The sequence below is a fragment of the Nicotiana sylvestris genome, chromosome 1, assembly GCF_000393655.2.
Source record: "Nicotiana sylvestris chromosome 1, ASM39365v2, whole genome shotgun sequence".
Taxonomy (NCBI): domain Eukaryota; kingdom Viridiplantae; phylum Streptophyta; class Magnoliopsida; order Solanales; family Solanaceae; genus Nicotiana; species Nicotiana sylvestris.
This window is the reverse complement of record NC_091057.1, coordinates 116628102-116641580: the sequence shown is the minus strand read 5'-3', so window position 1 is coordinate 116641580 and position 13479 is coordinate 116628102. Positions and strand designations below refer to the sequence as shown.

General features: G+C 41.9%; 1 protein-coding gene across 1 annotated transcript; it reads left to right on the top strand.

The window, feature by feature from the left end:
- Window positions 1–9303: 9303 nt before the first annotated feature.
- On the top strand, window positions 9304–10604 carry LOC138873686 (uncharacterized). Its single transcript, XM_070152164.1, has 4 exons — window positions 9304–9359; window positions 9441–9600; window positions 10151–10279; window positions 10353–10604. Exons 1-4 carry the CDS (start codon window positions 9304–9306, stop codon window positions 10602–10604), a joined length of 597 nt encoding a protein of 198 aa, XP_070008265.1.
- The last annotated feature ends 2875 nt before the right edge of the window (window positions 10605–13479 follow it).

Genomic DNA, 13479 nt, shown 5'->3' with positions numbered 1-13479 from the left:
CATCATTTTAACCTTATTCAACAACAGAGGTTAGAATGTAGTTTTCTTGATATTTCTATTCTACTTTATATTTAGCTAACAATGTTACGGGATGTAATCAATGGCCCATTTTTTTGTCATATTCCCTATTTTGACAATTCAAATATAACTATACTAATGAGATTTCGAAATGGACAATATTATTACAAAACTTATGCAAACTTTTAAAAAGAAAACGATTAGATAATAGTCTTCATGTCAAGCATACTACTTTGTTAACCAACTGAAACAAACTGAAATTTAAACTAATAAAATTTAAATGAGTAGAACTCCAAACTTCATTTATTTGGCAACGTTGAAGCCTTTCGCAATATGAGTTTACAGATATGTACCTGATATTGGAAGCAAAAGAAAATGATGATAAGAATCAGCGACAGTAATAACAATACAGCAACAACAGTCCAGCAGCAGTAACAACCCAGGAACAGAGTTTGCAAACTAGTAGAACAGTAATCCCAAAAACAAAAGCTTCAAGCTTTGAATGAAACAACAACCATTAATACTAATTTCAAACAAAGAAAGAAAGCAGAAGAATTTTTTTAGTTTTTATTTTATTTTGAAAGCTTAAATATTTTTCGGAATTTTTCTTTCTCTTAAATGTTCAGCCCTTTTTTCTCTCTTCTATTTTTCTTCTCAGATTTTTTCTCTTATCTGTATGTGTATTTCTCTCTGTTTGTCCGTGTGTTTTTTTTGTCTCTCGTATCTTATGTTGTCTATCTTGTCTTGTGTTCAAGACTTCATATATATAACACATCCCATAAACCTTTCAATTAATTAAAATCCATATTTTTTCTCTACCCAACCCATTATCTTTCCACTCATCCCCATTACATTAAATAAATATATCACACCACCCCATTATATTTTGTCCCCAATGCTTCATTTAAAATAATGCAAGATTCCCCCTTTAAATTAAATCTTGTCCCCCCTTTATATTAAACAACTATATCACAACCCACCCCATTTCATTTTGTCCCCCATGCTTCAAATAAACAATTTCAAAATGTACAATTCCTAAACTACCCCCTCCGACCTTACTGAAATTACCAAACTACCCCTGAACGTACTACAAATTTACCAAACTACCCATCAGCTATAACACATCAATTAATCAAACTTAACCAAAATATAGACAATATGATCAATTTCTAACAATGTTCAAACAACAATATGAACACGGATGAACATCATAACAACAATATCACATGAACACGATTTTAACAACATTTTAACAACAAATCACACGAACACAAATTGAACAACAAAGAACAACTAAAATTTGATTGAACAAATTTTTAGCAACAAACAATCCTATTTTCGGATTCAACAACTACAACAAACAAGTATATTTAGATTTCTAACTTCAATCATATTGAACTTAAAATCAACTACTCTAACAACATTACAACAACAATTCCTATATTAAACTTTATGAGACAAATTCAAGAAATAATCACAAATGGTAAACAAGAAATCAAGCTATACAAATTTCGGATTCAAGAACAATCAAACAAAGTATGAACATGAATTAAATCTATTTTAAACAACAAACATGATGGATTTAAACGATTAAACCAACATATTTCTCTAAACACAACTAAATTCTTTTAGACAAATAACAAGATCGACGAATAAACAATTATGAACTTAAGCTTAAACTTAACAATATTAACAACTTCTAACAATACATAAACACATGAAACAAATTGAAGAAATAGTTAATTAAATTTCAATTTGAATCTAACAAACATCAAACTAACAAATACTTACTTAAACAATAATACAAACATGAAATAAACATGAAAACAACTAATTAAACTTCTATTTTGAAATCTGAAAATTAATTTAACAAACAACATGAACATACTAGAAAATTATTTCAAAGATGAACAACGAACAAAACAAGGATTAAATCATTTAACGATTTTGGATCCGGAAAATATCAAACAAAATATGGACAAAAATAAAACTCAAAAACAACTAACCGGAGATGAATCAACGACGAACTTTGATTGTAAACAAATCTGTCCGAGCCTCGACCAAAGCTCGAACGAAGGACGACGAAGACGAAGAAGAAGTAGAAGTAGCCGGCAGCTACTGCCGCGACGAGCAGCAGCACGTCATCGAGAAGCAGAAGCAGCGACGGAGGAAGGAGGAGCAGCGACAGCGTCGTTGATGGAGCAATGCGAGCAGTTGACGCAGCAGCGTGGAGAAGATGGCGACGGGGTTGTCGACTGAGTTTGGGTGGAGTCCGCGTGGGGCTGCTGGAGGTCGACGAAGAAAACTGAAGCAATAGCAGCTGCTTAGCAGCAGTAGCAGATGCGTGAGCGGACAGCCATGGCATCTTGGTTCGTTTTGTGTTGTTCCGGCGTGGCTGGGGGTCGTTCGGAGGTGGTGTTTGGACGGAAAAAATCTAAGCAACCACAGCAGCAGCTCGACGTGCTCGGAAGGAGGAAAAGAAACAGCATGGTCAGCCATGGACGTCGAGCTCAAGCTTGAGCTCGACGAGCCTTGTCAATGGCGGATAGGGCTAGGGAATTCGGACGAAGAAGAAGGAGATGAAGACGATGTAGCCATGGGTGGTCGACGAGCAGCTTCGTTGCTGCGTCAACTGTTGGACGAAGGGTGGTCGAAGGGCGGACATGGGAGGGCAACTTGGAACTTGAGGAAGAAGAAGAAGATAGGAGGGTGGCGGATGATTTTGCAATTTTTTTAGGGTTTTCTTCATTTTGTTTTGTTTTGTTTTTTGTAAAATGTAAGACAAAAGGGGCTTGGTCTTTTGGGTTATGGACTGGGTCGACCCAGTTCGAAATGGACTGGGTCGTAGGGAAGATTGGGCCAATTTTTGGGCCTGTGGCTTGAAATTGAAGAAGAGGCCTAATTCCGACTTTCTTTATATTTTTGCTCTCTTTTCTTCTTTTATTTCTCTAAAACTAAATTATAAAAATACTTAAACTATTATTAAGAACTAAATTAAGTTATAAAAGCGCAAATTAACTCCCAATAACAATTAACGCACAATTAAGTATTAATTAAGCATAAAATTGTATATTTGGACATTAAATGCTAAAAATGCAAACGATGCCTATTTTTGTAATTTTTAATTTTTGTAAAACAAATTTAATTACTAACAATTGTAGAATTAAATCCTACATGCAAAATGCGACATATTTTTGTATTTTTTATTAATTTAGCAAATAAACATGCACAGACAAATACAAATAATTATTCAAAATATCACAAAATACACAAAATTGCACACCAAAGAAAAATCATTTTATTTTTGAATTTTTTGGGAGTAATTCTCATATAGGGCAAAAATCACGTGCTTACAGACATAACCAAAAATTCATAGTGACCATATCTAGTCCTGAAGGCAGTCTTGGGAATATCCGACTCCCTGATTTTCAACTGGTGATAGCCCGAACGGAGATCAATCTTAGAAAATACCCTCGCTCTCTAAAGCTGATCAAATAAGTCGTAATTGCGAGGCAAAGGATACTTGTTCTTCATTGTTACCTTATTCAACTTCTTTTAATCAATGCACATTCTCATTGTTCCATCTTTCTTCTTCACAAATAAAATAGGTGCACCCCACGGGGACACGCTAGGCCGAACGAACCCCTTATCTAGGAGTTCCTGAAGCTGCTCCTTCAATTTTTTCAGCTCTGCTGGTGCCATACGATATGGCAGAATAGAAATGGGCTGAGTGCCCGGCACTAAGTCAATGCCAAAATCAATATCCCTGTCCGGCGGCATGCCCGGCAGGTCTGCAGGAAATACATCAGGAAAGTCCCTCACAACTGGGACAGAATCAATACTAGGAGTCTCAGCTCTAACATCCCGCACAAAAGCCAGATATGATAGATAACCTTTCCCAACCATACGCTGGGCTTTCAAGAAAGAAATTACTCTGCTAGAGACATAATCAGTCATGCCACGCCACTCGATCCTCGGAACACCCGGAATAGCCAAAGTAACTGTCTTAGCATGACAGTCTAGAATAACATGACACAGAAATAACCAATCCATGCCCAATATAACATCAAAGTCCACCATGCTCAATAGCAATAGATCAACTCGGGTCTCCAGACCCTCAATAATCACAACACATGACCGGTACACACGGTCCACAACAACAGTATCGCCCACCGGGGTAGATACATGAACAGGTAAAGAAGGAAACTCTCGGGGCGTACCCAAATAATGAGCAAAATATGAGGACACATAAGAATAGGTGGAACCGGGATCGAATAATACAGAGGCATCTCTGTGGCAGACTGGACAATTCCTGTAATGACAGCATTTGAAGCAATAACATAAAAAAATAGGCCCGTCCACCGCCTGATCGACCTTAATCCCCGTAAGCAATAACCGACTCACCAACACGCCTCAAACTGGAACCAATATAGCACAAAATCGTGCAATCAACTTATTTAATAGCAAACTCCCCAACTTGGCTCAAATACATAGATCAAAATGCACTCAATAAATCATAACGCACTCAATAAATCATAATGCACATACTCTATTATTGTCGTAATACCATAGTGAGATTGAACTCACTCCTTCATAAGCTTGTGGAAACACAAATCATCTAGAATTTTAACTCTTCTGCAATTCTTGCATTCACTCACATAACAGTTAAGCCCACTCTATAGGCGACCAAATTTAAATTTCAATGCATATTCTTTACTTGTAAATGAGATCTTCTAATAGACAGTATAAGAATCGCACCACCTTAGAACACTCCGCAGGAGATAACCCACATGTTTCACTTCTAATTAATATTTTTGTATACCTTCCACCGTCATTCACATTACACAATCACTTAGTCTTCCTGAGTCTAAACTCATACCGTAACATGAAATTTACTTCACTCCAAACAGGAGACATGAAAAGATTCTTCACGCGCCCATAACTCGGGGCTACACATCAGATCACAATGAAAATCAAACACTTAATAGTTCATCTATTATCCTGACGCCCTTCCTCGTCACCTCCAAGTCATATAGATATATCTCGCAGTACTAACATACTCCTCACGTGGCTATCCAACCATCATTCCCACTAATAGGGACAATACCGAACATATAATTTCAAAAACTCTTGCTCGCACAATCAGCAGTTCGGTGCTCAAGCCATAGGCAAGGATCTAGCCTCAAGTCCTCCAGACTGGCCTAACATCAAACTCATAGCGATTACGTCTCCCCCTTCGTCCGGGGAATTACAAGCCATCAAGGCACATCTAATACTGAGCGCTCGTTCGCGCATACGAACACGTGGATGGAATTGTAAGAGTTACTTATTTTTTCCAGCTGAATCAAGGACACACGATAAGAATTCAAGAATATGAAATTTTCCTAAAGGTACTGCAGCCTCTCGAGGATAAATATAGACGTCTCCGTACCAATCCGCGAGACTCTACTAAACCAGCTCATGACTCACGAGACCTAGTAACCTAGGCTCTGATACCAACTTGTCACGACCCAAAATCCCAACCCGGTCGTGATGGCGCCTCTCAAGAGGACAAGGCCAGCCAATCAACAAAATAGTATATCTCTTTATAATTACTTAGCAGGAATAAGTCTAAATCATGGCTAATATAATCTTAAATGCGAAATAAACGTGATAGAACAAGGAAAACCCTCCCAACTCAGCCCGAAATCGGGGTGTCACAAGTCATGAGCTACTACAGAGTTTACTAATATTTTACAAAGTCTGGAATTATCATAAATAACAAAGATAAGGGAGAAAACGGGGCTGCAGACGTCAACAGCTACCTCGTTACTCCTAGTCACCGCCTGGTCTGGAAAGAATCAGCGCTCAAGAGCGAACTCAGCTCAGCCTGTATCTGCACACATGGTGCATGGAGTAATGTGAGTACTCCGACCCAGTGAGTAATAAAAATAAATAACGACTGAAAACATGAAATCTCATAACGGCACAATATAGCGCTATCCCAAGCAGTAAAATCAGTTATACAGTAAAATAGTGAGTATCAGATAATTCTTCTTTTAAAACAGTAAAGACAAATAATTTCCACAGTAAGGATAAATCAAAAGCTTGCCCCTCGGGCTCAATATGTAAATCTCAGTATAGTATCAGCCCCTCGGGCTCACTCCCAACTCACCAGCACACAACATCAGCCCCTCGGGCTCACTCCCAACTCACCACACACAAGCAACGGCCTCTCGGGCCCACTCCCAACTCACCTGGGTACCCTGCGCTCACTGGGGGTGTGTACAGACTCCGGAGGGGCTCCTACAGCCCAAGCGCAATATCAATAGGCCTGAAAGCCTTCACACATCACACACGAGGCCTGAAAGCCTCCTCATATAACACTCGAGGCCTGAAAGCCTCCTCACATCACTCAACATATCCTCACGTATGGCCCTCGGCCTCAATCAGTCCAGAAAATAATCATAAGCCTCTTGGGCATCAGTAAAACAATAGTGCTCAGCTCAACAGCATTATAAATATCATTAAATCTCGAGTTGAGTATAAATGTAGCTGAGTTCACAAAATAATATAATTCAATTGGACTGAGTTCAAATAATATTTCAATTCGTGAGGAAAATAGTGATGTAAATTCACAAAAGATTTCAGATAATTGGCACGAAGCCCAAATATGGCAATAAGCCCAATCATAGTGAAAAACAATAAATCTTTATCAATTACGCGGTAAAAATATCAACTGGGATGGACCAAGTCACAATCCCCAATAGTAAATGACCTCGCGCTCGTCATACAACGCGTGTCTCATCTCAACATAGCAGTATGTTGTGCAATCCGGGGTTTCAAACCCTCAGTGCATCATTTAAAATCATTACTCACCTCAAGACGGTCCAATGTCTACTCCGCTATGCCCTTGCCTCTCGAATTTACCTCTTCACGCGTCGAATTCGGTCAAAACCACAACAAACACATTATAATAGGCTAAGGGAATATAACCCAATCGAAAAGACTCGAAAAATATCGAAATTCACGAAATTCGCAAAACCCGAGCCCCGGGCCCACTTCTCGAAAAATTATGAAAGTCACATCAACGGATTCCTCGTCTCGCCACAAGTCCGTACATATAAAATTTACCAAAATCGGAGTTCAAATGACCCCTCAAATCTTCAAATCTTATTTTCAAATCCCTAGGCCTAAATCTTCAATTTACTCCTCAAAAACATGTAATCTAGTCGGATTATTCGATGATAATTCAATATTATGGAGTAGAAATAATCACAAGTGACTTACCTCAAGATTTCCCAAGATTTCTGGCTAAAAATCGCCCAAAATCCGAGCTTGGAAGTAAAAAAAAATGACCAAACTCGGACTGCTGGTTATTAAATCTGTCCAGAAATTTTCGGTACTGTTCATGCGGGGGCACTGTTCATGCGCGTGAGGTCACTGTTCACTGTTCACCCGCGCAGTTACTGTTCACACGCGGTTACTGTTCACTGCTGGAGAAAATACAGCAGCTTTTAAGAAATTTGCAGCACAACCATTTTTCACTAAAATGGGTCTAACTCCATCATATGAACTCGGAATTAGATGATTCTTGTTCCTATGAGTCACAAATAATAATACAAACACAAACCTTTAATCGAAATTCAATTCGAAGCTCGTTTGCCTAGTTCAATACCCATTTCGCTCGTTAAACAATTAACTCACATTTCACGTCAAAAACCCAATCGCGACTTGATGAAATTAAACCAAAATTTTCAGATCAGTCCTATAATTCATGATTTAAATTTTGGAAGTCTCGAAATCAAATTTGGATCTCTATAACTAAAAATGAACCTTTAGATCATTACATTTATGCTCAAAACGGCAAAAATCTTCCAAAAATGACCCGTTGGGCATCCGAAACACACCCGAGGCCCCCGGGACCCCGACCAATAATACCAACCAGTCCCAAAATACATTACGGACTTGCTCGAGGCCTCAAATCACATCAAACAACGCTAAAATCATGAATCAACCTCCAATCCAAGTTTTATGAACTTTAGAATTTCCAACTTCTATTTCCGATGCCGAAACCTATCAAATCACGTCCGATTGACTTCAAATTTTGCACACAAGTCCAAAATGACATAACGAAGCTACAGAAATTCTCGGAATTCCATTCCGACCGTCGGATCAAAATTTCACCTATCAACCGGAAATCGCCAAAATACTAACTTCGCCAAAATGAGCTAATTTCTTCACCGGACCTCCAAAATTAATTCCGATTGCGCTCCTAGGCCTTAAATCATCCCCCGAAACTAACTCGAATCATCGGAATTCAATTCCGAGCCCTCTAACTCACAAGTCAACGTCCGGTTGACTTTTCCAAACTAATTCTTCCTTAAAGAGACTAATTGTCCCATTTCATACCAAACTCGATCCGAATTGACTCAAATTCACCAAGTACACATATTGAAACATGAATAAGCATTTAACGGGGAATACGAGACGAAAATACAGGAAACGACAGTTCGGGTCGTTATAGGTAAACCAAAAGTACCCCTAACAGTCGAACAATGTACCCCTACTAAATTTGATTTTGTATCCGATTTTTCCGTCGAGAATCCTCCCACTACACTAGGCCGATGCAAGCATGTGTCTCGATACATCAGCGTGGTGACCAACATAGATAGAGTGAAGGAAGATTTCCAGTAGGTGGAAGCAGTGTCAGTTGAGATTCCTAGACCTGCTGAAAGCATAGTAGACCATAAGGCTGGCTTTCTTAGTGTATATACATACCCCTTTACTTTAGGTCCCGAAGATTCTTCGGACCCTTCTTTTCCTTCGATAGACCCGGTGATCCTCGACTTCTATCGTGAGTACAGGGTGACGCTTGGCCAAATTTATCCTTCATTCTGGAGGATAGTCTATATGCTCCGAAATTTTTCTAACCAAGTCGAGGGTATGTCCTTCACTCTCAATCACTTGATTAGACTATATAGCCCCCGTCTCTTTTGCGGTTTGATCAAGCTTCATCCCCAATCTACGAGGACGTTCTTTTCGAGAATTGATGAGGACAAAGATCGAGGGTGGATGAGCTAGTTTGTCCGAGTGAGGACCTCGGACATAATCCTGGCCAATCTGATGCCATTCCCGGAGGAATGGAATACGCAGCGTAAGTGCCCCTACCTCGAGCAAGTTTTATTGCCCTTTCATCCGCTTTTTAAAAATGATCTTCTTTTGATTGTGCAACCACTATTTGGTACTCTGGTGCGGTTCAGAACCTATTAGGATGGATCAGACAGTTGGACTCCAAATTTCCTTATGTTGAGCGCTCTTGGCGCGATTTGGCCAGAATGCGGTGGCAGGCCAAGAGCCAGGTATGCCTTTTACCATTATTTTTACTATGTTCACTTGCGAGTATCCTTTTGTTTGATGCATCATGCTTGTGTAGGCCTCAGGGATGGAGTTTTGATGAGGCCGGCCCTTGCTGGTAAAGAGGACACCTCGAAACCCGGCAAGGGTAAGAAGAGGAAAAAGGACGCCACGGTCTCGACTTCAACTACTATAGAAAGTCCTCGTACTGAGGATGAAGGTGATGATGATGCTACATTCCCTTTGGTACAAAGGGCGAGACGAGGCGAAGATGCTCCGCAAGCTATCGGGCGGGAGGCCGCCAAATCGGGGGCGGGCGATTTAGACCAAACCCATGCTGAGGAGACCCTCGAGGATAGTCCTCGAGTCTCAAGTCAGATATGGCACAGTTTGCGATGATGAACCCACTACTGGTGACTTCGAAGGGCCTGAACCCGAAGCTTCTCGCGAGAAAGATGAGGTCCTTAAGGAAATTAATGCCCTGAGTGGCCTTAATTTGGGCCCTCCATACTCACTGGGGGAGATCAAGGATGCTCAGGTGGTGCGGGGGCCTTTCATGGAGGGGGAGATGTGCTCGAAGACCTCCACGCCGGTATTGATGATAACATTGATCTCGATGCTCCCGGTGCTCTCGAGGAGGCGGAGAGGCTTCAGCGGCAAGTGATACTCTTGACATATCACTTGTGCTTTAAATCTTTATGCCCGACTTTCTGATTTTTCTGTGTTGTTGCAGGCTAAGAAGATGTATGACCATGGCTTCTCTAGGCTCTAAGGTGAGATTTCATGCTATGGGAAGGACGTCGAGAAGCTTACTTCGGAGTTAAAAGAGTCGAGGACCTCCTCTGCCCGAAAGGGGGAAGAGTTGAGCAGGCTTCAGGCTAGTTTAGAGGGAGTGTACCAGGAAAGGGCTAGCCTTGCTGAGCAGGTAACACGGCATCCATGAGTTTGTTTTTTATTCTCGTAGCTTGATACTTACAAACTTTGTTTTGTCTTTGCAGATAGGGCAAAAGGATGCCATTATGGGGCGACTTCAGGAAGAGGTTGCAGCCAAGAATGCGGAGATCATCGAGCTGAGGGGGCAAAATGAGGTCGTGGCCTCAGAAAGGGACATTTTGCGGTCGGAGTTGGCATCGACCCAGGATATTCTTCAAAGTGCCCAAAAGGAGGCTGTTGCACTATCTGTGGCCAAGTCAGAGGCCGAAGAAGATGCGTCTTCATACAGGAAAGATACCGCTACTACGAATGAATGAGCCCGAGAAATATTGGAGACAGCTAAGCAGAAGCTGGATAGGGCCATCGCTTACGCTCGTGCAGAGGCAAGGAGGCAAGCTTTCGAGGAAGCAAGCACTAAAGGCGCCGATCTCTTAGCTGAGATTGAGGAAGCCCGAGACTTGGAGGAAGAATTGGCATTCTCGGCTACTTTAGTTGAGGGTTTAGGAGGTGACACGAAAAGAAGTGACGGCAAAGAATAGGCCCACGTCATCTTCCATTCTTTTTTGTGTATGAACTTCTCGGGGAAAAGGTCCTTCAAAGACGCCCCTTGTAAATATATTTTTGGCTATATAAGAAAATTTTTCTTCTTTAAGTCTTCGAATTTATTCTCAATGCTATGTAAAGTTAGTCCGTAGAATTTTGACGTTGGCTCTTCAGAGCCCATATTTGGAGTAGTCGGGACCCTCGAGATCGGTCACCATCTCGAGATTAGGTCTATAGCCTTTTAGGATCGATGCTTGTAACAATAGAAATCTTCGGGGTCTCAATGGCCCCCGAGCACTGTGTGACAGTATCATTCATGTGCCACGGTTGTGAAGCGGTCGGGGTGGTCCCACCGGTACAGTTCCTCCAAAAAATGACACTGACATAGTCAGAATTAATTGGCCTTCAGGATAGGCGAACAGTCACTGCTTTCTCTATATATATGCATTTGCTTATCTCTTGTCTGAGGACTCCGCTACTTTGAGTAATTATCCCTCTTATAGATCTCTTTTCTGTGCTAGTCCTCTTACCATTTCAAAAGCTTTCGCCCAAGCCTTTACCTTTCATGGTTGCTACGTCAAAACCCGTTCACCAAGGAGAGGAAAGTTTAGCCTCTGCTTTGTGCTCGATCGGTGGTACAATGTCGGTATCTGGTGAGCTACCCTCGAGGTGCTTTGTCACGAGGAGGGACTTTGCGTTAGAAAGACCTCCCAATGTTCAGGGTCATCGGGAGCATGCATCGAGGTTTATTTCCTCAATAGGGGAGTAGCACCTCAAGGTAGTTAGAAAAGACTGCAAATGGGGAGAAAAATTGGTACTGCAAGTGCTTTCTCTGGCAGAGAGCATCATGGCTCATGTCGAGGGGTTTTTGAATGTGTATACGTACCCCTTTACGTTGGTCCCCCTCGATAATGTCGTGCTCAAATTTTGTAAGAGATGTCGAGTTACCCTGGCACAGGTTCACCCGTCATTTTGGAGGATAGTGCTGATGGCAAGGTATTTTGCAGATAAAGCCGGGCTCAATTTCACCCTCAGTCATCTTCTTAGACTGTACCGTCCTTTGTATCATCGAGGCCTGATTACTCTGCGACGTCGATCCACTCGGCCCTTTATTGTTAGCAATGAAAAAGATGGGGATCGAGGGTGGATGAGTCATTTCATCCGAGTGCGGACTATCAATATTATCCCCGCAAAGTTCCTTCCATTTCCTGAGAAATGGAATTTCACACGTAAGTGGTACACTTGTATTCTTATTATTTTTTCCCATGGTGAAGGCGAACTCTGTAAAGATGTTTTCCTTTCCTTTTCCTTTTGCAGCAATCCCATAGATGCCATACGAGATTCCCGACCTGGTGGATTGGTCTCGGAAACTGGCAGCTTGTTCGACTTACGATGAGCGTAAGTGGCGAGATCTGGCCAAGGGTAGATGGGAGGCAAAACATCATGGTACGTGGTATATGGCTTGATTCCTTTGAAAGTTACTTTCTTTTATGTGTACTAACTCCGTCACCGCAGGCATTGGAGATTTTTTTGAGATGAGGTCGTGCCCCCTCGAGGAGGAAGAAGAATCATTGGCTTTAGGGTCAAGGACCGACAACAAACGAAAGGGGTCCTCGAAGGATGAGAGTTCTCATAGCAAGGCAAGCCCTGCTCGATGGTTCAAATAAGATGTATCTGCTGGTCTTGCAGCATCTGAGGCTTCTAGCCTTGGAAAAGTGGTTCCTCTCTTGCCGCCGTCCTCATTTCCCGCCGAAGGTACTTAGAGGGATACAGGTTTCAGCCGCTGTCCTCGCCCCCTATTGAAGGTAAATTGAGGGGTGTTCGAGACCAGGGGCCGCCTAAATCAAGTGGGGTCTCGAGCAGCCGTGCCCTCACTGAGATCGGTTCAACTAGGACCGGTGAGATCAGGCCAACAGTCGCATGCTCGACCTTTGAGGAGGCTCAGCGGCTTTGTTCTACGGTGAGTTTTGGTAGACTTTGTTGATCTTTTGATTTTACGTTTTTATTTTCTTATCGAGCTTCTTTTTCATAGGCCTTTGACAAGCTCAAGTCCGAGTTGCTCCGCTGTGAAGCTCGGTTAAGGAAAGCCTTGGATAAGGAAAAATCCCTTAGGCTTCTTTGTGATGAAAGGGGAAAAGCGTTGAGGCACCTTCCGTACGAGGCGAATCAAAGCCTGAACTACGAGAGCCACCTTGAGAAACAGGTAACCTTTGTTCGGAGGGAGTGCATGATCCTTTTTCTATCCTCAGAGATTAATATTTTGATACCTCAGTTGCAGAGCAAGACAGAGGATCTGGAATGCCTTTGGGGTGAGGTCGGCCAGGCCAAGCATGAGTGTAACGAGCTAAGGCTCAGATAGATGTCCATGTTGCGGCCAAGAAGAATGCTCTTGCCAAGGTTTTTACGCTCGAGGTGTAGCTCTGGAATGCCCGTGAAAATAGCTCGGTTCAAACGAGCAGGATTGCAAGGCTCGAGTCTGACCTTTTGGAGATAAAGGTCGAGATCATGGACGCCTAGACTGAAGCTGAAGAAATTCAGACTAAGGCCGACAAGAAAGTGGTCGTCTATTTAAAAGACGCTACTAAGGTTCGAGCAAAGTTGAGAGGTGCTTCCGATCGAGAGAGCAGAGGTAACGAATATGCCCGGTGC